The 26,948-nt window shown below is 36.0% G+C and overlaps 1 protein-coding gene across 1 annotated transcript in view; it reads right to left on the minus strand.

Annotated features, from left to right (window-relative positions):
* LOC148953586 (uncharacterized) overlaps nt 1-26,948 on the minus strand; it is a 148,584-nt gene that overhangs the window by 104,374 nt on the left and 17,262 nt on the right. Inside the window, exon 2 of the mRNA XM_089087748.1 lies at nt 646-817. Within this exon, the coding sequence (XP_088943874.1) occupies nt 646-817 (172 nt within the window). The remainder of the gene's footprint in view (nt 1-645; nt 818-26,948) is intronic.

Consider the following 26,948-nt stretch of genomic DNA (forward strand, 5'->3'; position numbering starts at 1 on the left):
ATCTAGATGAACTTAGCCGACCAGATGAAGAAATAAAACTCTTGAACTTGAGACAGAGTTCATTTACCTTCCTCTTCAGCGTTATGCTTGCTTCACCCAGAACAACGGGAACCTCATTTGCCTGGAAAATGATAAACTTTGGAAGTGCCACCGAATTCTTATCACTCTAATCAAGCACTTCAAGGATGTCAGTAAAAGTGTCTGAATCCTTCTGTCTGTCAGTTGGGCTAACCGACATTTTCGCTTCAGACCAGAGTAACCGATTGGCTTTATATATATATATATATATATATATATATATATATATATATATATATATATATATATATATATATATATATATATATATATATATATATATATATATATATATATATATATATATATCAACATTTGAAAGGATTTAGAGGTTTAATTTTAAGGAAAGGGGCTGGATGCAGCCCAAGATAGGTATATTAAGGCCAAGATTCCCAAATACTTTTTTAACGTTCTATGGATCAAACTTGGTAAGATTTTGTGATTTTTCTGTATATTTTTTCTGTTTTGCATAAATGCGTTAAAAGTATAGCGATAGAAGTGACAGAATAAAAGCCATAGCAGAGGATATTCGTAAACTATTTGTGTATCCTTGCTTTAAGATATTACCTAAGCATTTCCCATCGTCACCCGGGATAAAGCCAGAAGAACAAGCACACAGTAGGCTGCCGTTTAAGCAGCTGCATATAACGAACGGATCCAGATTTCCACATTCAGCGACACAGCCTGTACCAGTTGAGGGTGGTTGTGGTGTTGGACAAGGTTTCTGCCCGATGGAATACTTCAAAATAAAAATAGCACTGTGAAAATCAAAAAATTCGTAAGGACAATCCATATGGCTTTGATGCCTATACTAGAACCAAAGGTATTGACTCTAATGAACCTTTGTGAATGAGTTCCGCAAATTCGAACGGATATCTAAATAAAGAATCTACATTTTCACAGGTTTCTGTATTTGAATATCCAAAGAGTACATTGCTAGAGTATAGAAAAGATTTAAATAAATGAATCTAATTTGGAAGTGTCCAACGATACTTCCTTGTCATGACACCTAAGATTAATCTAAACCCTAATTCGTTTAACCTTTAACCTTTTGATTAACTGTAATTATATCTTATACAAGAAAAGCGTAAGAACAGAAAGTCAAGAAAGTTTCTGAAAAACCTTTTAAACTTTAAATTTTACAGATAATAGTTATTCGGGCACTGGAGAATGCAAAATCTGCAACATTAGGGAGGGGACAATGGGTCCTTTATTACTAATACATATCAGAAAACCTTAACTCTGACGAGGAAAAAAAAAGATTTGTGCATCATAGAACTAAAGCTTTAATTCTTAAGTTATCTCTTGCTATCATCATACTTTTTCCTTCTTTGATTATAAAACAAACAACAGTAGAAAACTATAATAATGTTGAAAAGTCCTTCTCAATGAGTTCTGTAATTAGCAGAAAGATGATTGTTTTTTGATTGTTTTTTTTTATTGTTTTTTTTTATTGTTTTTTGATTGTCTAATAGGTCTTGTGGCTGACTTTTTATATTTTATTTATATTTTTTTTCAAGCCTTTATTAAAGGCAGAATGTAAATTCAATATTGAGACAAGAAGTATTTAAGCTCTTTGATTGAAGATTAACAAAAAACTTTCCAAAAAAGATATTGTTCAAAGAAAATTAAAGGACTTGTTAAACTTAAGATGAGCAGAAATAAAAGTCTATATATAATTTGTTTCCTAGCCTAGTGATTTATATCTGTAATAGTTTATATTTATGTTTATTATGTTAAATAAAGTCAGAGTCGAAACGACCATAAATTAATATTAAAGAATGAATGAAATCAAAAACGTGCAGAAATTAAATAAACAGTCATACTAAACAAACTTTCAACAGGTACTAATATAAATGAATTAATAGATCTTAGAACGAGTAAAAATTAAATTGAATGTGCAGATCAAAGTTAAAACGAACGAATATCAAGCTTAAAACAAACAAAGATCCCTACAAGCAAGAGTCTGACTACTGCCATCTTCTCTGTAAAAGTATAGAGATCCTTGCATCATTGTTGGTTTACTGATAACGAGTTATATTGAAAATATTTTCTTTGCACTTATTAGAACATTGAAAAAAAATACAATTACAGTGAAACAAAATGTTCAACTGGCGAGCTTTCAACAATTAGCATAATTATATGTCAAATTTTCAGTTTAATTTTACTATTTCTTTCCATTACTAATCAAGACCCGTATAGTTTTCACTAAAGACCAGAGTTTGGCTGCTTTCCCGTTCCCTAACTTTAAAAGTATAAAGCCTAATGCATCATTGGTGTTTTACTGAAATTTATAAAAAAAACTTTTTGCACAAAATAAGTTAAAAAAAAAAAGTAACGAACTTCATTAATCAAAAATTCACAAAAATAGAATCAAATAATCTACGAAGCATCAGCTACCACAAATAAGTATCAATAAATAAATACAATCCAAAACAAACAGAAATTAAAATAAGTCAAACTCAAAATGAGCAGAAATTAATCTGAGTAGGGTTCTAAAACCTATTATTTCTAAAAGCCAGAATGTAATTTGTACTTTACTGAAAAAAATCAAATGAATTTACTGAAAAAATGTGCATTGTCAGTTTAATATACATATGCTGATATTTATTCCTTAAAATCTTAATTAATTTTCGTTTTCTTAAGGTTATAAGTAAAACCATTTAAAAGAATTTATTTTCAGTAAAGTACTAATTACATTCTGGCTTTTAGAAAGCATAGGGTTTAGAACCCTACTCAGATTAATTTCTGCTCGTTTTGAGTTTGACTTATTTTAATTTCTGTTTCTTTTGGGTATCATTTATTTATTGATACTGATTTGTGGTAGTTATATACTTGGTAGATTATCTTATTCTATTTTGTTCATTTTTGGTTTAATGGGGTTCTTTAATTTTTTTTGAAAAAAACTTATTTTGTGCAAAAGTTTTTTGATTAATTTCTGTTCGTTTTATATTCACATAGTCTTTTTCAGGGAGCAAGTCTGAGCCTCTTCTGAAGTTAAACAACCATCCCTTCCATAAAAACCTTTAATACCCCCTGGGGATAACTTACAACCCTTGCCCCTAATCTCTTGGGTTTGTTTCGACCCCAAAGCCTTGTTATATGATATTCGGACTATTTTGAATAGAATGGGTATCTCAAAATTTCTATTAGACGCATTTCGGAACAATTCGACGTGTGTGTAGGGGGAAGAGGGTAGCTGCCCTCTGTTCACTTTGACTCTTAAAAAGGTTACTAGAGTGTCTGATTACCAATCCAATGAGCCCCCTTTGAAGTTTATATGACCACACTTTCTATAGAAACCCTATATTTGCCCAGGGAACAACTTATAACTCTTGCCCTGAGGGCTGGGGGTATTTGTTATCCTGAAAGACATAATTTCCAGACCTTTCTAATAGGTTTAACAAAATGGCTATATCAAAATTTTGATTGGAAGTGTTTGGGGAAATGATAGGCGTGGAGGAAGACATTTGCCCTCTGATTTATTTCGACTAATAAAAAATGCACTAGTCCGCTCAATTTCAAATCAAATGATCCCTTTTTGAAGCTTCTGCTACAAGACTTTCTATTAAAACGTTATATGCCCCAAGGGCACAATTTATGACCCTTGTCATGAGGGCTATGGGGGGAGGGTTGTTATCCTCAAAGACAGAATTTCAAGATCTTTCAACTATGTTGAACAAAATGGCCATATCAAAATCTTGACCGGAAATGTTTGGGGAAATGATGGGCGTTAGGGGAGGGGGCGATTCTCCCTCTCATTAATTTCGACTATTTGCTAGGGCAATAGCCCTCTCAATTTCCAATCGAAAGAGCAGTTTTTGAAGTTTTTACGGCAACACTTTCCATATGACAATATATGCCCCCAGGGCATAACTTACAACCCTTGCCCTGTGGGGTGTGGGGTGTGTGTGTGGGGGGGGGGTTGATCATCCATAAAGACTTAATATCCAAAACTTTCAACTGCGTTGAAAAAAAGGCTATCTCAAAATTTTGATTGGTTGTGTTTGGGGAAATGGCAGGCGTGAGAGGGGGGTTAGTTTCCTTCCAATCAGTTTCAACTAGTCTATTAAAAAGTCCACTAGCCCTTTCAATTTCCAATTGAATGAGCCATTTTTGACGTTTCTAAGGCAAAATTTTCTATAAATAACCTTATATACCCCCAAGGCATAACTTACAACCCTAGCCGTGAGGGGTTTGGAGGGTTTGTCATCCTCAAAATCATAATTTCCAGGACTTTCAACTACGTTGAACAAAATGGCTATCTCAAATTTTAATTGAATGTGTTTGGGGAAATGGTGGCTGTGAGGGACGGGGGGTAGTTGCTCTCCATTCACCTTCGACTATTAAAAAGGGCACTAGCCTTTTTCAATTTCCAATCAAATGAGCACTTTTTGAAGTTTCTACGACAAAATTTTCTATAAAAACCTTATATGCCCCTAGGGTATAACTTAAAACCCTTGCCCTGGGGGCTCTGAGAGGGTTGTCATCCTAAAAGACCTAATTTCATGAACTTTTAACTATGTTGAACAAAATGAATATCTCAAAATTTTTATTGGAAGTGTTTGGGGAAATGGTTGTTGTGAGAAGAGAGTTAGTTGCCCTCCAATTTCTTTCAACTATTAAAAGGGCACTAGCCCTTAAATTTTCCATCTAATAAGCTTATTTTGAAGTTTTAGGACAAAGGTTTCTATAAAAACCTCATATGCCCCAAGGGTGTAACTTAAGACCCTTGTCATGAGGGCTATGGGAGGAGGATTGTCATCCTCAAAGGCATAATTTCCAGATCTTTCAACCATGTTGAATAAAATGGCCATATCAAAAAGTTGACCGGAAATGTTTGGGGAAATGATTTGCGTCGGGGGAGGGGGAGAAGATTCTCCTCTGACTACTTTCGACTATTAAAATTGGTAATAGCCCTCTAAATTTCCAATCGAAAGAGCCGTTTTGAAGTTTTTACGACAACACTTTCTATATGACATTATATGCCCCCAGGGCATAACTTACAACCCTTGCCCTGAGGGATAAGGAGGGTGGTTGATCATCCTCAAAGGTATAATATCCAGAACTTTCAACTACGTTGAAAAAAAGGCTATCTCAAAATTTTGATTTGATGTGTTTGGGGAAATGGTGGGCGTGAGAGGGAGGTTAGTTGTCCTCCCATGAGTTTTAATTAGCCTATTAAAAAGGGCACTAGCCCTTTCAATTTCCAATTGAATGAGCCTTTTTTGAAGTTTCTAAGACAACATTTTCTATAAAAAAAAAAAATCTTAAATTCCCCCAGGGCATAGCTTACAACCTTAGCCCTGAGGGGTTTTGAGGGTATGTCATCCTCAAAATCATAATTTCCAGAAATATTAACTAAATTAAACAAAATAGTTATCTCAAAATTTTAATCGAAAGTGTTTGAGGAAATGGTGGGCTTGAGGGGAGGGGCGGGTTAGTTGCTCTCCATTCACTTTCGACTATTAAAAAGGGCACCAGTCCTTTCAATTTCTAATCAAATGAGCCCTTTTTGAAGTTTTTGCGACAAAACATTCTATAAAAACCTTATATGTCCCCAGAGTATAACTTAAAACCCTTGCCCTGGGGGCTCTGAGGGGGGTTGTCATCCTAAAAGACCTAATTGCATGAACTTTTAACTACGTTGAACTAAATGAATATCTCAAAATTTTGATTGAAAGCATTTGGAGAAAAGTTTGGCGTGAGAAGAGGGTTAGTTGCCCTCCAATTTCTTTCAACTATTAAAAAGGGCACTAGCCCTTAAATTTTTCATCTAATGAGCCCATTTTGAAGTTTCAGAACAAAGGTTTCTATAAAAACCTCATATGCCCCAAGGGTGTAACTTACGATCCTTTTCATGAGGGCTATGGGGGAGGATTGTCATCCTCAAAGACATAATTTCCAGATCTTTCAACTATGTTGAATAAAATGGCCATATCAAAATGTTGACCGTAAATGGTTGGGGAAATGATTTCCGTTGAGGGAGGGGGGAGGAAATTCTCCCCCTGACTACTTTCGACTATTAAAAAGGGTAATAGCCCTCTCAATTTCAAATCGAAAGAGCTGTTTTTGAATTTTTTTTCGACCACACTTTCTATATGACATTATATGCCCCCAGGGCATAACTTACAACCCTTGCCCTGAGGGGTATGGAGGGGGGTTGATCATCCTCAAAGGTATAATATCCAGAACTTTCAACTACTTTTAAAAAAGGCTCTCTCAAAATTTTTATTGGAGGTGTTTGGGGAAATGGTGGGCGTGAGAGGGACGTTAGTTGAGCTATAATCAGTTTTGACTAGCCTATAAAAAGGGCACTAGCCCTTTCAATTTCCAATTGTAGGGGCCTTTTCTGAAGTTTATAAGACAACATTTTCTATAAAAAAAAAAATCTTAAAGTCCCCCAGGGCATAGCTTACAACCTTAGCCCTGAGGGGTTTTGAGGGTTTGTCATCCTCAAAATCGTAATTTTCAGAAATGTCAACTAAATTAAACAAAATAGCTATCTCAAAATTTTAATCGAATGTGTTAGAGGAAATGGTGGGCGTGAGAGGGGGGTAAGTTGCTCTCTATTCACTTTCGACTATTAAAAAGGGCACCAGCCCTTACAATTTCTAATCAAATGAGCCCTTTTTGAAGTTTTTACGACGACACTTTCTATAAAAACCTTATACGTCCCCAGGGTTTAACTTAAAACCCTTGCCCTGAGGGCTCCGAGGGGGTTTTCATCCTAAAAGATCTAATTTCCTGGACTTTTAACTACGTTGAACAAAATGATTATCTCAAAACTTTGATTGGAAGTGTGTGGGGAAATGGTGCACGTGAGAGGGGGGCTAGTTGCCCTCCATTACTTTCAACTATTAAAAAGGGCAGTAGCCCTATCAATTTTCAATCAAATGAGCCCATTTTGAAGTTCTACGACAGCGCTGTCTATAAAAACCTCGTATGTCCCAAGGGCATAACTTACAATCCTTGCTCTAAGGCCTCGGGGGGTTTGTTATCGTCAAAGACGTAACTTCCAAAACTTTCAACTACGTTGAAAAAAATGTTTATCAAAAATTTTTGATTGTATTTGTTTTGGAAAATGGTGGGCGTGAGCGCGGGGTTAGTTGTCCTCCAATTACTTTCGATTATTAAAAAGGCCACTAGCCATTTCAATTTTTAATGGAATTAGCCCTTTTTGAAGTTTTTACGACAACGCTTTCTAAAAAAACCTTATATGCCCCCTGGACCTAATTTATAACCCTTGCCCTGAGGCCTCGGATGCTGAACAAAATGGCTATCTCAAAATTTTGATTGGATGTGTTTGGGGAAATAATGGGCGTGGAAGAGGTGTAAGTTGCCTTTCAATCACTTTCAACCATTAAAAATGGCACTAGCCACTTCAATTTCCAATGGATTGAGCCCCTTTCAAAGTTTCTTAGACAACTCCTTCGATACAAAGTGCCCTTGTCTAAAACCAAAAAAATAAAATAAAAAAGTAACAATATTACATTGTGCCAGCATCGTTCTTTACTTAGGCAGTGCGATTGTGCTGTATATGATTAAATTATAAATATTTCTTTTTTACTTATTATGAAACTGAAAATAAACATAAAAATAACAGTGGAATAAAATCTTGAACTGATGAGTTTTAAACACTAATATCATAATATGTCATGTATTCAGGTTAATTTCAGTAATTCTTTCCAATACTGTTCAAGACAAATATAGTTTTCGGTAAAGCGCAAATGACATAGCAGGCTTTAAATTTTTACAGTTAGGGAGGTGACAGTAGCCAGGCTGTTGTTTGTAGTGATCATTTTTCGTTTTAAGCTTGATTTGCATATTCAATTAAAGTTTTACTCATTTAAGATTTATTTTAGTTCCTTTTATTTTATTCATCTATTTTAGTTCGTTTATTCTATTCATTTATTTTAGTTAATATAATTATATATTAAATATTCAATTTAATTTTAATATTTGTTTCCAGGACTGATCAAGGCCCATATAGTTTTTACTACAGACCAGAGTTTGGCTGCTTTCCTGTTCCCTAGCTTTAAAAGTATGAAGACTTGTCTATCATTGGCGTTTTACTGAAATGTAATTATAAATATCTTGTTTTGTACTTATTATGACACAGAAAATAAAAATAACAGTGAAGTAAAACCTTGAACTGATGAATTTTCAACTCTAATATTATTATATATCAAGTATTCAGGTGGATTTCAGTAGTTCTTTCCAACACTGTTCAAGACAAATATTGTTTACGGTAAAGCGCAAATGACACAGCAGGCTTTAAATTTTACAGATAGGAAAGGGGGCGGTAGCCAGACTCTTGTTTGTAGTGAGGATTATTCGTTTTAAGCTTGATTTGCATATTCTATTAAAGTTTTACTCATTTAAGATTTATTTATTCATTTATTTTAGTTCCTGTTGTATGTTTGTTTCCTGTGATGTTTATTTAATTTCTGCTCTTTATGTGTTTTATCTATTCTTTAAAGTAATTTCTGGTCGTTTTGAGTTCGGATTATTCTACGAATTTGTTTTTGCTGATTTCAAGTTTAATATAGCCTTTACTTTTCTTTGAGAAACTTGTCTATCCGGGAAGTTTTTTTTTTTTTTTAATTAATTTCAGTTCGTTTTTGGTTGCCCAAATTTCAAGTTTTTCAACATTCAACATTATTTTACGAATTTGCTTATGCTGATTTCAAGTTTAATATGGCTACTTTTCTTTGAAAAACTTGTCTATCCGTGAAGTTTTTTTTTTATTAATTTCAGTTCATTTTTGATTGCCCAAATTTCAAGTTTTTCAACATTCACCATTTCATAAACAAATTTTTTTATCAACCACAAAATTTTATCAAATTAACAGAATTAGTATCAAAATAACAATATCAAAGTAACAAAGTATCAGAGTAACCCTTGCCCTAGGGGCTGGGAGATTTTAACCCATGAAGCATAGTTTCTTGGCCTTTGAACTATTTTGAACAAAATGGTTATGTAAAAATTTTTACCATATACATTTGAGAAAAAGAGATTTGAAGTGGGATGGATGCCCATTGATCACTTTTCACTCTTAAACAAAAGAAACTAGAACTTTCAATTTCCAATAGATTGACTCCCTCCAAAGTTAATACGACCAGCCCTTGCACAAAAACCTTATAAGTTGGCGATGGGGAACTCGCATAAGTTACATAATTACATTTGCCCAATGGGCTGTGGCGGATTTATCAACCCCTTAGTTATAAGTTAAAAAAGGGGGTTAGGGAGAGGAGGCTGGTTACCCTCCGACCATTTTTGGCTCTTAAAACTTTCACTTTCACTAGAACTTTAGATTTTCGATCGAATAAGCTATCTTCGAAGTTTTTAAGACAACATCACCCATCAAAACTTTATATGTTAACAATCACCAACTAGCATAACTTAAAGCTCTTACCCCGAAGTAGGGGGGGGGGAATCAACTCCGAAATCATAGTTTTTTTATATTTAGACTATTTTTAATAAAATGTTTATTTCAAAATTTTGATCGGAAGCCCTTTGGGGAAAGTTCTTAAGGGAGGAGGTCTGATTCCAATCACTTTTGACTCTGAAAAAAAAACTAGAGCTTTCAATTACCAAGCAAATGAGCCCCCTCCAAAGTTTATACAACCACCACGTCCGCGAATATCTTACATGTTAATAAAAGGCAAATATCGTGACTCACATCCCTTGACCCAAAGCTGTGGGGGGTATTTCAACATTGGAGGCGTAATTATTTGGTCTTTGGACTATTTTGAACAAAATAACTATCTTAAAATTTGAATTTTATTCATTTCGGGAAAAAAGGGCGTGAGGTGGGCTAGTTGCTCTCCAGTCACTTTTGACTCGTGAGAAGGGCACTAAAACCTCTTATTTCCATTAATGAGATCCAGAATCAAACATGCCTTTTTTTATTAGTAAAAAAGACATCATAATGTCATCAATGGAAAACTTGCATAAGCGACAGTCCTTGCCCGGGAGGCTGTTGGGTATGTGTCAACCCCTGAGCTATAGTTGTTTGACTTTTGGAGTTTTTGTAACAAAACGGACATCTTAAAATTTTGATCAGATGCATTAAAGGAAACAAGACTGTGAGACATGGGAGGAGCTGGTTAACCTTCGATTACTTTTGACTCTAAAAAAGGGAACTAAAACTTCTAATGTCCAATCAAATGAGCTTCCTACAAAGTTTATACAAAAACCCCTTCCGCGAATATCTTACATGTTAATAAAAGGCAACTATCATGACTCACATCCCTTGACCCCAAGCTTTGGGGGGTCTTTCAACCTTGGAGACGTAGTTATTTGGTCTTTGAACTATCTTGAACACAATAACTATCTTAAAATTTGAATTGTATTCATTTTGGGAAAAAAGGGCGTGAGGTGGGCTAGTTGCTCTCCAATCACTTTTGACTCGTGAGAAGGGCGCTAAAACCTCTTATTTTCATTTTTGAGATCCAGAATTAAACATGCATTCTTTTATTAGTAAAAAAACCTCATATGTCATCAATGGAAAACTTGCATAAGCGAAAGTCCTTGCCTGGGAGGCTGTTGGGTATTTGTCAACCCCCGAGCTATAGTTATTTGACTTTTGGAATTTTTTTTAACATAACGGAGATCACAAAATTTTGATCAGATCCATTAAAGGAAAGAAGATTGTGAGACATGGGAGGGGCTGGTTAACCACTGATTACTTTTGACTCTAAAAATGGGGACTAAAACTTTGAATGTCCAGTCAAATGAGCCTCCTACAAAGTTTATACAACAACCCTGCCATAAAGCCTTATATTTTAAAAATAGGCAGATAGTATACCTTATAGCCCTTGCCCCAGGGGCTGGGGATAGTCAACACTGAAGGTATAGCTAATTTAAATTTGGACAATTTTGAACAAAATGGCTACCTCAGTAGAAAAGAGGGTACCAGCGCGACGGGGCACAACTTCTGCCATCTATAATCGAGTCTAACGGGACAATATCACGTGTCTTTTCAAGCTCAATCAGGGGATGTTTATAAGTGTATTGACTCCGGGACGAAGTTTGCACATGCGCACTGAATACTAACGGGGCAGTGTATTGATGCGACAACGGGAACAGGATCACGTATCTCTTTCTAGGTCAATCAGGGGGATGTTTCTAAATGTATTGATTCGCTAAGGGACAGAATCATGTGTCTCTTTCTAAGTCAATCAGAGATTTACGTAAGGTCTCCCTTACATTACGATTCGCCCTTGAGATTTGTTTATAATGGACACGCGTTGAGGTTAAACTACCATACAGTCTCAAGCCATCATGAAAATAACATTAAATATTGATGAGTTGGAAGTTCTAGCAACAAAGATTTATAATGTGAGTTCTGTTTAGTAAATTTTCTTAGATTTTTCCAAATAAAATCATTTTTGTAGTTGCCCTCCAGTGTATTCAAATTCAGGGTGTACCCCCAACCCCCCCAATACAAAAAAATATCCACAATATGATGTTTATAGTCGTTAGTAAGCATAAAATAAGCTCTTTTTTACCATGTAAACCCCCCCTGTTAACGATTTTAATTCTTTCATTTCAAATAATTCTCTTTTTCGATAAATTCATGCAATTTTCATGCTATCTGTATTCTAGCAAAAAGTGACAACTTACTTCCGTCAACTCTTAATATACTGATCCCCTTATGACGCTAAGCCGCTAAGATTTAAATATGAATAATTATTGACACCCCTCAAGTGCGCATCCTGTGGAACTCAATCACAATCATTGGATTAACCAAGTAAAATGGTTTCACGAAAAATATACTTTTTTTCCAGTCAAATTAGCAATATATCTTTCTACAGTAAATATTATGAATTGCTAGGGGGAGAGGTGCTGCTTATTATCGATATTTTTATATGGACATTTGTCTTTCAGTTTGAGTACTCGGTGTTTATATGGGGGAGGGGAGGAGGGGCTGTGCCTGAGCTATGGGTTTCGCTTCGTTGTAACAGCTTCGTTGTAAGGTGAAAGAAACTGTTTCTTCGTTTGAACTGCAAAGGGATGGATTCAATGTGCAGACATGTACCCCCTTTCATATATATAACACTGAAGTTTAGTGTTTGGTTAGCTTTTAATTATATTAGATTTTGTCTGCTATATTTATGGCTGGCTATTTTGAGATCTAGATTTTAAATCATTGTCCTGGATTTGATGCACCTTTTGGCCCTAAAGAATAATGTTAGTTTTTTTAACTTTAAACACATCTTAGCTGTTTCTGCTTTAAATTATACGTTGTTTTATTTCCTAAATGGTAAAAATAGAAACATTGATTTCTATCCTAAGGCTATAGACTACTGATTGTCAGGGTTTATTTCTCTCAAGTTGTGTAATAAAAACGTTTGATTTCTAAGCCTAGCTTCTTCCTTGCAAATTTTTACTTTTTGCTTTGCTGAAAAGGGGGGAGGGGCTTCTTTGGGACAATGGCAGATGCTTTCTAGACAAAATTATGCCTTACAATAAATTCTGTTTTTCTTCTGTAGAAGGGGGTACTAATTTTCTTCTCGAACAGGGAGTCGTTTTTTTATACAAAATTTTTTCTTCTTTTTAAGGACAATTATGAGAAATGCCCGCCTCCTCCTGAAAAGAGAGTTCAGGGTAATGAAGCTACTCCCATACAACAGCTGGAGATGGCTGGCACATCAAGAGCCACCCACATCCCTTCAAGACCAGCGCTGCCTACCCAAGTCCCTTCCAATTAGACACCAATGCAGCCTGGCAGAAAATTAAAGAGGGAGTGGATGGCTGCTCACAGGATGGTGAACCCCACTGCTTCAACCCTCCAAGCCTGTGACATTGCTGCCACATCTGCATATCCCACTGACACTGAGGGCCTGGCTGCGCAAGAGCGTGACATCACCGACCCATCCATCCCACATCATGCTTTTCCAGGACCATCCGGCACTCAAGTGCAACCGGAATTTGGAGATGTAAGTTTAAATTTTATTTCTCGCAATTTTTCAACCTGATAAAATATAACGTTCTCCTTTTGAATCATAACAAGTGCATGCATTCAACCTGCCGAATTAGGTTAGCGAAGCCAAAAAAGGCACTATATCCCAGTCATAATAAGTAGCAAAATCCTTTCTGATATAAACTGTTTTTTAACAAATGCTTCACCTTTCCTCTACAAATATTATAAAAACAACTTTCTATTGGAATTAGTTGTGTATCATGAAATGGATAGGATATCAATTTCACTCCAAGTCAAGACACCGGTTTTTTTTTCAGAGCAGATAAAGAGTATTAATATGAAATTTTTTGAGGGGTGTGTTTGAACAAAATCAAAACATACTATGTCATGTTATAGATTGTAAATATCTTATATTAAGTTGGACCTTTCAGAATATATAGAGTAGTTAGAGTAGTGAATTAACTAAATGCTACTACTAAGCGTGTTTTTAATCACATTTAAATAATAATCCAATTTCAATAAATAGGGTGATTTAGACACTTTTGAAAATAAGCTATTTTATTTTATAGATTGCGTTGGTTCAATATTCGTTGTCCCCCCCTCATCAGTTGAAAAAGAAGAAGAAGAACTCATTGATGCATCTATGGAGTTTTATGCCATTCAGAAAGCATCAGCTATCAATGAGTGGCATGATATCGGTAACTCCATTGAAATACCTTTTAATGTTGATAATTTTCTAACTAATTATTTCAATGTAGAACCTAGTACAGTTGAGCAAGGGGACTTAACATTGCTAAGTCCAAATACCATGCTAATTTTAGAGGATTTTGTCAGTGAATTAACTGTGATTCCTCCCCCACTGATTACATGAACATAGTTGAAGTTCAATCGAATGAAATGACTACGATAAATTCTCACAGCCCTATTTTTGAACCGAGTGGGGCGGGAGGGAGGGGGATAAGATACAAGAAGGGGAGGGTAACAATGCACAATGTACAACACTTCCAGAATTCTATCAATCAAATTCGATATTAAATACAATAGTCGTCTACACTGCAACTTTTGAGGATCCCTTTAATTCGCTTTTGGGGGGGAATTTTTATTTGACCCTATAGATGTTATTCTTTTATTTGTATATAAAATTCTTACCCTGTTAGAAACCCAGAGGCGGGGGGGGGGGGGGGTTCGGGACTCTGTTAGGGTTTCAATATTTTTAAAGATATTTTATTTAAATGAGGGTAAAAGTGAGTTATATTACCATTATGTACATACCGAGATGCTAATGGTCTATCCACATTTAGAAAATTATGAAACTGTTTTTATGCAATGGGTAGACCACATTATTACGCATTTCGAAAATTATAATGAGAACGGGAGTGGGTCAGTAGTTTTATTTATTGGAATTTTAAGTGTTAATAATTGTAAATTAAAAAAAGATTTTATTTTAAGAGGGGGTGGGGAGAGGGATACAGTTTTAAAATATAATCCCGATTTAGAGGGTTGTCAAGGCGTTCTACGAATCTGTTTTGAAACAGGTCAAAAATGTTTCATGTACGCTTTCCTCATATCAGCATTCGAGCCTCTAGCACTTGACGCTATAAAGAAAAATTTAGTTTACTGGGCTGTACATGGGAAGGAGGGCTCTGATTTTCCCCCTGTAGATTTCACTTGTTTAGAGGGAAAATTCCCAGTAACACTAAGATCTATTGATATTTTTGAAAGGTCCAATGCCCGTTTAAATATCGGCGTTACTGTGATCCAGTATGAAAATGAATTTGAGGATGGGGCAAGTTCTAAATAAAAGTGGGTGTTGTTCCCAGTAAGGGTTCCGTCAATTGAATTGGTGAAGCACTGGGTTTGGTTTTTGTAACTAACATCTACGGAACGCAATGCAATTGGCTATTTTAATCCAATTAAAGATATCAGTAAACTTCTGGGGGAGGGTAGAACAACGGGGACAAGTCTCTACTGGCAATCTGGCATATCTAGATAACATAGTGATTTAAAACTACACACTCATATGAAGCATTGTAGACGGCATGGCTACCAATTAATGTAAGCAGTTTAGGGTGCCAGGGCCATTTTACGTTGTAAAATTTCCAAAATAACCTCCTTCAAATCAATAAGATCTATTTAGATTGTGAAGCTAGGCTACTGGATGTGAATGATAATCGATTTCCGAATCGAATCAAAGAACATCAAGCTATATTGGTTTCCTATACCCACGCGCAAAGAGACAGCTCTAACACAATGCAATTGTTAGAAACAGTCGAGACTTTGGATGAGAAGGAGTGCATGATCAAGGCATTGACCAAATTAATTATCACTGTGAATAAGGCTATTTTTCTGTTGAAAAAAACACATTATCCAATATTGTTGTTTGCAGAGGATCGTCTAGCGATTAAAAATCATAAAATATGCTGGGTTGGTAAGGGGGAATTTGAAAAGAGGGCTAAGGGGAAAGGGACTAGGAGGAAAAGCGGGAGGACGGGAACATTGCGTGACCATGATCACTTATGGCAGGAAATATCATCAGAGGGTAGTAATTTTCGTGGTTTAGCACATCAATCATGCAATGTGAATGTAAGCCAGCAGTTTTTTATACCAGTTTTCATTCACAATTCAAATCATGATTTAAAATTTATTTTACCAGCTTTGGCACGTATGCACAAGGAGGGAGGGGGAGAAGATAGTCCATGGATGAACAATACATTTACCTACAATATTATCCCCAAATCAGCTGAGAAGTTGGTGCATCTCGAGTTGAAACGGCCGGTGGAGGATAATGGGCATACGTGCTGGAATAAACTTAGGTATTCTGATTCTTTTAGTTTTTTCCCCAAGGCTTTGAGTCAATTGATTCAAGTGCAGAAAAGCGAAAATTTTGGTAGTTTTCCTCTGATTAAACAGCACTTTCCAGACGGTGAAATGTATGACCTACAGACCTGTAAGGGCATATATACATATGACTATTACTGTTCTGGTGCACGCTTAAGCGAGGAGAAACTACCTCAACTTGAAGCTTTCTATAATTCACTCACCAATAGTAAATGCACTGCCGAGGAATATCAATTTCCCGAGAGGGTTTGGGATGAGAGTAATTGTAAAAATGGGTGGGATTACTGTAGACTGTACTTGGCCAGTGACGTTTTAACTCTTTTAGATATTGTCTGTAAGAACACAGACCAAACTTATTCAGAGTTTGGATTAGATTTATGTTATTATTTTTGGACACCAAATTTAGTGATGGACTTGATTTTAAAAATTAGTAGGGAGGAAATAGGGTTGATCACTGATGTAGATCAACACCTTTTTGTAGAAAGATCAATGAGAGGGGGGTGTGTTTCATGGGGATTGCATTTTAACAACAGATCTAAGTGGACAAGACACTGGTGTAAAGTCTAATACAGTTTTCCTTAACATGAACTCATTATACCCCTCGGCAATGTCTCGCTACACTTTGCCGTGTGGAAACTATAAATGGCTTGAGAATCCTTGTGAGATTCCCGACATTCACACCGTCGAGGACAATCGGCCACAAGGATAGTTCTTTGAAATTGACGGGCAGATACCATTGGATCTTCACGATTCTGTCAAGGATTTTGTATTCCCTTGTGTCAATCGACCAGTGACTAAGGACTCACTGAGCCCATACAATCTATCTTTGGTTGATTATATGGGCATGCACTGGACCCCCTCCAAGCAGAAACCGATTGCAGACTTAGACCCTAAACAGAATATCATTGTTCACCATGTGCTTTTGCGATGGATGGTGAACAATGGTTTAAAGATCATAAAAATACATGGGGTCCTGCAATTCAGTCAGAAACCCTATTTGAAGACGTTTATCGACACCTTTGTCGATAAACGCGCTCAGGAAAAAAGTAAAGTAGTAAAGGAAATGTAGAAGCTCATTTTAAATTCTGCGTTTGGCAAAATGTGTGAAAACGTACGAAACAGATCCCGTTGTGGCGTCATAACCCGCCCCCAAGAATGTGCACGAATTATAGCCGACCCTAATTTTACATCGTTCACGAGCATAGAGCCGAACATGGTTCTTCTACACAGGAAAAAAAGAAATGTTGTGCTGAACAAGAATATAGCAGGATGTAGTTCAGTACTGGAAATTTCCAAAAAGCTCATGTTGTCGTTTTTATATATATTATAAAAGGTAACCAGGCCCACGGAGGGGGAGGTTCAACGTTATTATTGGGATAAATAATATATGCTGTTAAAAGTTAAAAATGGGAAATTATTACAATATTTATAAAAAGGGGTGCACATCAGCTTATGGATGGATTTCACTAACTGGAATGCATCCCTTTACTCCGAGTTGGTGAAACGTCGAGCTCCCAATCAGCTACTAATGTTAAAATCAGAGACGGGGAGCGATTTAATATCCAATGGGGTGTTCCCTGGTCCTTCATCTTAAATTCCCCCAGGGCATAGCTTACAACCTTAGCCCTGAGGGGTTTTGAGGGTATGTCATCCTCAAAATCATAATTTCCAGAAATATTAACTAAATTAAACAAAATAGTTATCTCAAAATTTTAATCGAAAGTTTTTGAGGAAATGGTGGGCTTGAGGGGAGGGGCGGGTTAGTTGCTCTCCATTCACTTTCGACTATTAAAAAGGGCACCAGTCCTTTCAATTTCTAATCAAATGAGCCCTTTTTGAAGTTTTTACGACGACACTTTCTATAAAAACCTTTTATGTCCCCAGAGTATAACTTAAAACCCTTGCCCTGGGGGCTCTGAGGGGGGTTGTCATCCTAAAAGACCTAATTGCATGAACTTTTAACTACGTTGAACTAAATGAATATCTCAAAATTTTGATTGAAAGCATTTGGAGAAAAGTTTGGCGTGAGAAGAGGGTTAGTTGCCCTCCAATTTCTTTCAACTATTAAAAAGGGCACTAGCCCTTAAATTTTTCATCTAATGAGCCCATTTTGAAGTTTCAGAACAAAGGTTTCTATAAAAACCTCATATGCCCCAAGGGTGTAACTTACGATCCTTGTCAAGAGGGCTATGGGGGAGGATTGTCATCCTCAAAGACATAATTTTCAGATCTTTCAACTATGTTGAATAAAATGGCCATATCAAAATGTTGACCGTAAATGGTTGGGGAAATGATTTCCGTTGAGGGAGGGGAGAGGAAATTCTCCCTCTGACTACTTTCGACTATTAAAAAGGGTAATAGCCCTCTCAATTTCAAATCGAAAGAGCTGTTTTTGAATTTTTTTCAACCACTCTTTCTATATGACATTATATGCCCCCAGGGCATAACTTACAACCCTTGCCCTGAGGGGTATGGAGGGTGGTTGATCATCCTCAAAGGTATAATATCCAGAACTTTCAACTACGTTTAAAAAAGGCTATCTCAAAATTTTGATTGGATGTGTTTGGGGAAATGGTGGGCGTGAGAGGGAGGTTAGTTGCCCTATAATCAGTTTCGACTAGCCTATAAAAAGGGCACTAGCCCTTTCAATTTCCAATTGTAGGAGCCTTTTTTGAAGTTTCTACGACAACATTTTCTATAAAAAATCTTAAATTCCCCCAGGGCATAGCTTACAACCTTAGCCCTGAGGGGTTTTGAGGGTTTGTCATCCTCAAAATCGTAATTTTCAGAAATTTCAACTAAATTAAACAAAATAGCTATCTCAAAATTTTAATCGAATGTGTTAGAGGAAATGGTGGGCGTGAGAGAGGGGTAAGTTGCTCTCTATTCACTTTCGACTATTAAAAAGGGCACCAGCCCTTACAATTTCTAATCAAATGAGCCCTTTTTGAAGTTTTTACGACGACACTTTCTATAAAAACCTTATACGTCCCCAGGGTTTAACTTAAAACCCTTGCCCTGAGGGCTCCGAGGGGGTTTTCATCCTAAAAGATCTAATTTCCTGGACTTTTAACTACGTTGAACAAAATGATTATCTCAAAACTTTGATTGGAAGTGTGTGGGGAAATGGTGCACGTGAGAGGGGGGCTAGTTGCCCTCCATTACTTTCAACTATTAAAAAGGGCAGTAGCCCTATCAATTTTCAATCAAATGAGCCCATTTTGAAGTTCTACGACAGCGCTGTCTATAAAAACCTCGTATGTCCCAAGGGCATAACTTACAATCCTTGCTCTAAGGCCTCGGGGGGTTTGTTATCGTCAAAGACGTAACTTCCAAAACTTTCAACTACGTTGAAAAAAATGTTTATCAAAAATTTTTGATTGTATTTGTTTTGGAAAATGGTGGGCGTGAGCGCGGGGTTAGTTGTCCTCCAATTACTTTCGATTATTAAAAAGGCCACTAGCCATTTCAATTTTTAATGGAATTAGCCCTTTTTGAAGTTTTTACGACAACGCTTTCTAAAAAAAACCTTATATGCCCCCTGGACATAATTTATAACCCTTGCCCTGAGGCCTCGGATGCTGAACAAAATGGCTATCTCAAAATTTTGATTGGATGTGTTTGGGGAAATAATGGGCGTGGAAGAGGTGTAAGTTGCCTTTCAATCACTTTCAACCATTAAAAATGGCACTAGCCACTTCAATTTCCAATGGATTGAGCCCCTTTCAAAGTTTCTTAGACAACTCCTTCGATACAAAGTGCCCTTGTCTAAAACCAAAAAATAAAATAAAAAAGTATCAATATTACATTGTGCCAGCATCGTTCTTTACTTAGGCAGTGCGATTGTGCTGTATATGATTAAATTATAAATATTTCTTTTGTACTTATTATGAAACTGAAAATAAACATAAAAATAACAGTGGAATAAAATCTTGAACTGATGAGTTTTAAACACTAATATCATAATATGTCATGTATTCAGGTTAATTTCAGTAATTCTTTCCAATACTGTTCAAGACAAATATAGTTTTCGGTAAAGCGCAAATGACATAGCAGGGTTTAAATTTTTACAGTTAGGGAGGTGACAGTAGCCAGGCTGTTGTTTGTAGTGATCATTTTTCGTTTTAAGCTTGATTTGCATATTCAATTAAAGTTTTACTCATTTAAGATTTATTTTAGTTCCTTTTATTTTATTCATCTATTTTAGTTCGTTTATTCTATTCATTTATTTTAGTTAATATAATTATATATTAAATATTCAATTTAATTTTAATATTTGTTTCCAGGACTGATCAAGGCCCATATAGTTTTTACTACAGACCAGAGTTTGGCTGCTTTCCTGTTCCCTTTAAAAGTATGAAGACTTGTCTATCATTGGCGTTTTACTGAAATGTAATTATAAATATCTTGTTTTGTACTTATTATGACACAGAAAATAAAAATAACAGTGAAGTAAAACCTTGAACTGATGAATTTTCAACTCTAATATTATTATATATCAAGTATTCAGGTTGATTTCAGTAGTTCTTTCCAACACTGTTCAAGACAAATATTGTTTACGGTAAAGCGCAAATGACACAGCAGGCTTTAAATTTTACAGATAGGAAAGGGGGCGGTAGCCAGACTCTTGTTTGTAGTGAGGATTATTCGTTTTAAGCTTGATTTGCATATTCTATTAAAGTTTTACTCATTTAAGATTTATTTATTCATTTATTTTAGTTCCTGTTGTATGTTTGTTTCCTGTGATGTTTATTTAATTTCTGCTCTTTATGGGTTTTATCTATTCTTTAAAGTAATTTCTGGTCGTTTTGAGTTAGGATTATTCTACGAATTTGTTTTTGCTTATTTCAAGTTTAATATTGCCTTTACTTTTCTTTGAGAAACTTGTCTATCCGGGAAGTTTTTTTTTTTTTTAATTAATTTCAGTTCTTTTTTGGTTGCCCAAAATTCAAGTTTTTCAACAATCAACATTATTTTACGAAATTGGTTATGATGATTTCAAGTTTATTATGGCCTTTACTTTTATTTGAAAAACTTTTCTATCAGGGAAGTTTTTTTTTTAAATTAATTTCATTTCATTTTTGATTGCCCAAATTTCAATTTTTTCAACATTCACCATTTCATAATCAAAATTTTTTATAAACCTCAAAGTTTTATCAAATTACCAGAATTAGTATCAAAATAACAATATCAAAGTAACAAAGTATCAGAGTAACCCTTGCCCTAGGGGCTGGGAGATTTTAACCCATGAAGCATAGTTTCTTGGCCTTTGAACTATTTTGAACAAAATGGTTAGGTAAAAATTTTTACCATATACATTTGAGAAAAAGAGATTTGAAGTGGGATGGATGCCCATTGATCACTTTTCACTCTTAAACAAAAGAAACTAGAACTTTCAATTTCCAATAGATTGACTCCCTCCAAAGTTAATACGACCAGCCCTTGCACAAAAACCTTATAAGTTGGCGATGGGGAACTCGCATAAGTTACATAATTACATTTGCCCAATGGGCTGTGGCGGATTTATCAACCCCTTAGTTATAAGTTAAAAAAGGGGGTTAGGGAGAGGAGGCTGGTTACCCTCCGACCATTTTTGGCTCTTAAAACTTTCACTTTGACTAGAACTTTAGATTTTCGATCGAATAAGCTATCTTCGAAGTTTTTAAGACAACATCACCCATCAAAACTTTATATGTTAACAATCACCAACTAGCATAACTTAAAGCTCTTACCCCGAAGTAGGGGGGGATCAACTCCGAAATCATAGTTTTTTGATATTTAGACTATTTTTAATAAAATGTTTATTTCAAAATTTTGATCGGAAGCCCTTTGGGGAAAGTTCTTAAGGGAGGAGGTCTGATTCCAATCACTTTTGACTCTTAAAAAAGAACTAGAACTTTCAATTTCCAATCAAATGAGCCCCCTCCAAAGTTTATACAACCACCACTTCCGCGAATATCTTACAGGTTAATAAAAGGCAAATATCGTGACTCACATCCCTTGACCCCAAGCTGTGGGGGGTATTTCAACATTGGAGGCGTAATTATTTGGTCTTTGGACTATTTTGAACAAAATAACTATCTTAAAATTTGAATTTTATTCATTTCGGGAAAAAAGGGCGTGAGGTGGGCTAGTTGCTCTCCAGTCACTTTTGACTCGTGAGAAGGGCACTAAAACCTCTTATTTCCATTAATGAGATCCAGAATCAAACATGCCTTTTTTTATTAGTAAAAAAGACATCATAATGTCATCAATGTAAAACTTGCATAAGCGACAGTCCTTGCCCGGGAGGCTGTTGGGTATGTGTCAACCCCTGAGCTATAGTTGTTTGACTTTTGGAGTTTTTGTAACAAAACGGACATCTTAAAATTTTGATCAGATGCATTAAAGGAAACAAGACTGTGAGACATGGGAGGAGCTGGTTAACCTTCGATTACTTTTGACTCTAAAAAAGGGAACTAAAACTTCTAATGTCCAATCAAATGAGCTTCCTACAAAGTTTATACAAAAACCCCTTCCGCGAATATCTTACATGTTAATAAAAGGCAACTATCATGACTCACATCCCTTGACCCCAAGCTTTGGGGGGTCTTTCAACCTTGGAGACGTAGTTATTTGGTCTTTGAACTATCTTGAACACAATAACTATCTTAAAATTTGAATTGTATTCATTTTGGGAAAAAAGGGCGTGAGGTGGGCTAGTTGCTCTCCAATCACTTTTGACTCGTGAGAAGGGCGCTAAAACCTCTTATTTTCGTTTTTGAGATCCAGAATTAAACATGCATTCTTTTATTAGTAAAAAAACCTCATATGTCATCAATGGAAAACTTGCATAAGCGAAAGTCCTTGCCTGGGAGGCTGTTGGGTATTTGTCAACCCCTGAGCTATAGTTATTTGACTTTTGGAATTTTTTTTAACATAACGGAGATCACAAAATTTTGATCAGATCCATTAAAGGAAAGAAGATTGTGAGACATGGGAGGGGCTGGTTAACCACTGATTACTTTTGACTCTAAAAATGGGGACTAAAACTTTGAATGTCCAGTCAAATGAGCCTCCTACAAAGTTTATACAACAACCCTGCCATAAAGCCTTATATTTTAAAAATAGGCAGATAGTATACCTTATAGCCCTTGCCCCAGGGGCTGGGGATAGTCAACACTGAAGGTATAGCTAATTTAAATTTGGACAATTTTGAACAAAATGGCTACCTCAGTAGAAAAGAGGGTACCAGCGCGACGGGGCACAACTTCTGCCATCTATAATCGAGTCTAACGGGACAATATCACGTGTCTTTTCAAGCTCAATCAGGGGATGTTTATAAGTGTATTGACTCCGGGACGAAGTTTGCACATGCGCACTGAATACTAACGGGGCAGTGTATTGATGCGACAACGGGAACAGGATCACGTATCTCTTTCTAGGTCAATCAGGGGGATGTTTCTAAATGTATTGATTCGCTAAGGGACAGAATCATGTGTCTCTTTCTAAGTCAATAAGAGAGTTACGTAAGGTTTCCCTTACATCACAATTCGCCCTTGATATTTTGTTTATAATGGACATACGTTGAGGATAAATTATCATACAGTCTCAAGCCATCATGGAAATAACATTAAATATTGATGAGTTGGAAGTTTTAGCAACAAAGATTTATAATGTGAGTTCTGTTTAGTAAATTTTCTTAGATTTTTCCAAATAAAATCATTTTTGTAGTCCCCCTCCAGTCTCTTCAGATTCAGGGTGTACCCCCACCCCCCAATACAAAAAAATATCCACAATATGATGTTTATAGTCGTTAGTAAGCATTAAATACGCTCTTTTTTACCATGTAAACCCCCCCCCTGTTAACGATTTTAATTCTTTCATTGGAAATAATTCTCTTTTTCGATAAATTCATGTAATTTTCATGCTTTCTGTATTCTAGCAAAAGTGACAACTTACTTCCGTCAACTCTTAATTTACTGAACCTCTTATAACGCTAAGCCGCTAAGATTTAAATATGAATAATTATTGACACCCCTCAAGTGCGCATCCTGTGTAACTCAATCACAATCATTGGATTAACCAAGTAAAATGGTTTCACGAAAAATATACTTTTTTTCCAGTCAAATTAGCAATATACCTTTCTACAGTAAATATTATGAATTGCTAGGGGGAGAGGTGCTTCTTATGATAAATATTTTTATATGGAAATTTGTCTTTCATTTTGAGTACTCGGTGTTTATATGGGGGAGGGGCGGAGGGGGCTGTGCCTGAGCTATGGGTTTCGCTTCGTTGTAACAGCTTCGTTGTAAGGTGAAAGAAACTGTTTCTTCGTTTGAACTGCAAAGGGATGGATTCATTGTGCAGACATGTACCCCCTTTCATATATATAACACTGAAGTTTAGTGTTTGGTTAGCTTTTAATTATATTAGATTTTGTCTGCTATATTTATGGCTGGCTATTTTGAGATCTATATTTTAAATCATTGTCCTGGATTTGATGCACCTTTTGGCCCTAAAGAATAATGTTAGTTTTTTTAACTTTAAACACACCTTAGCTGTTTTTGCTTTAAATTACATGTTGTTTTATTTTCTAAATGGTAAAAATAGAAACATTGATTTCTATCCTAAGGCTACAGACTACTGATTGTCACGGTTTATTTCTCTCAAGTTGTGTATTAAAAACGTTTGATTTCTAAGCCTAGCTTCTTCCTTGCAAATTTTTACTTTTTGCTTTGCTGAAAAGGGGGGAGGGGCTTCTTTGGGACAATGGCAGATGCTTTCTAAACAAAATTATGCCTTACAATAAATTCTGTTTTTCTTCTGTAGAAGGGGGTACTAATTTTCTTCTCGAACAGGGAGTCGTTATTTTATAATAAAATTGTTCTTCTTGTTTATGGCCATTATTAGAAATTCCCGCATCCTCCTGAAAAGAGGGCTAAGCGTAAAGACGCTACTCCCATACAACAGCTGGAGATGGCTGGCACATCAAGAGCCACCCACATCCCTTCAAGACCAGCGCTGCCTACCCAAGTCCCTTCCAATTAGACACCAATGCAGCCTGGCAGACAATTAAAGAGGGAGTGGATGGCTGCTCACAGGATGGTGAACCCCACTGCTTCAACCCTCCAAGCCTGTGATATTGCTGCCGCATCTGCATATCCCACTGACACTGAGGGCCTGGCTGCGCAAGAGCGTGACATCACCGACCCATCCATCCCACATCATGCTTTTCCAGGACCATCCGGCACTCAAGTGCAACCGGAATTTGGAGATGTAAGTTTAAATTTTATTTCTCGCTATTTTTCAACCTGATAAAATATAACGTTCTCCTTTTGAATCATAACAAGTGCATGCATTCAACCTGCCGAATTAGGTTAGCGAAGCCAAAAAAGGCACTATATCCCAGTCATAATAAGTAGCAAAATCCTTTCTGATATAAACTGTTTTTTAACAAATGCTTCACCTTTCCTCTACAAATATTATAAAAACAACTTTCTATTGGAATTAGTTGTGTATCATGAAAGGGATAGGCTATCCATTTCACTATAAGTCAAGACACCGGTTTTTTTTCAGAGCAGATAAAGAGTATTAATATGAAATTTTTTGAGGGGTGTGTTTGAACAAAATCAAAACCTACTATGTCATGTTATAGATTGTAAATATTATATATTAAGTTGGACCTTTCAGAATATATAGAGTAGTTAGAGTAGTGAATTAACCAAATGCTACTACTAAGCGTGTTTTTAAGCACATGTAAATAATAATCCAATTTCAATAAATAGGGTGATTTAGACAATTTTTAAAATAAGCTATTTTCTTTTATAGATTGCGTTGGTTCCATATTCGTTGTCCCCCCCCTCATCAGTTGAAAAAGAAGAAGAAGAACTCATTGATGCATCTATGGAGTTTTATGCCATTCAGAAAGCATCAGCTATCAATGAGTGGCATGATATCGGTAACTCCATTGAAATACCTTTTAATGTTGATAATTTTCTAACTAATTATTTCAATGTAGAACCTAGTACAGTTGAGCAAGGGGACTTAACATTGCTAAGTCCAAATACCATGCTAATTTTAGAGGATTTTGTCAGTGAATTAACTGTGATTCCTCCCCCACTGATTACATGAACATAGTTGCAGTTCAATCGAATGAAATGACTTCGATAAATTCTCACAGCCCTATTTTTGAACCGAGTGGGGCTGGAGGGGGGGGATAAGATACAAGACGGGGAGGGTAACAAGGCACAATTTACAACACTTCCAGAATTCTATCAATCAAATTCCATATTAAATACAATAGTCGTCTACACTGCAACTTTTGAGGATCCCTTTCATTCGCTTATGGGGGGAATTTTTTATTTGACCCTATAGATGTACTTCATGTATTTGTAGATAAAATTCGTACACTGTTAGAAAACCAGCTTCAGTTGTGGGTGGGGGGTAGGCACTCTGTTAAGGTTTCAATTGTTTTAAGGATATTTTATTTAAATGAGGGTAAAAGTGAGTTATATTACCATTATGTACATACCGAGATGCTAATGTTCTATCCACATTTCGAAAATTATGAAACTGTTTTTATGCAATGGGTAGACCACATTATTACGCATTTCGAAAATTATAATGAGAACGGGAGTGGGTCATTAGTTTTATTTATTGGAATTTTAAGTGTTAATAATTGTAAATTAAAAAAAGATTTTATTTTAAGAGGGGGTGGGGAGAGGGATACAGTTTTAAAATATAATCCCGATTTAGAGGATTGCCAAGGCGTTCAAAGAATCTGTTTTGAATCAGGTCAAAATGTTTCATGTACGCTTTCCTCATATCAGCATTCGAGCCTCTAGCACTTGACGCTATAAAGAAAAATTTAGAATACTGGGCTGTACATGGGAAGGTGGGCTCTGATTTTCCCCCTGTAGATTTCACTTATTTAGAGGGAAAATTCCCAGTAACAATAAGATCCATTGATATTTTCGAACGGTCCAATGCCCGTTTAAATATCGGCGTTACTGTGATCCAGTATGAAACTGAATTTGAGGATGGGGCAAGTTCTAATTAAAAGTGGGTGTTGTTCCCAGTAAGGGGCCCGTCAATTGAATTGGTGAAGCACTGGGTTTGG

The sequence above is a fragment of the Artemia sp. Qi Xiang Cuo genome, chromosome 4, assembly GCF_049724085.1.
Source record: "Artemia sp. Qi Xiang Cuo chromosome 4, ASM4972408v1, whole genome shotgun sequence".
Classification (NCBI taxonomy): domain Eukaryota; kingdom Metazoa; phylum Arthropoda; class Branchiopoda; order Anostraca; family Artemiidae; genus Artemia; species Artemia sp. Qi Xiang Cuo.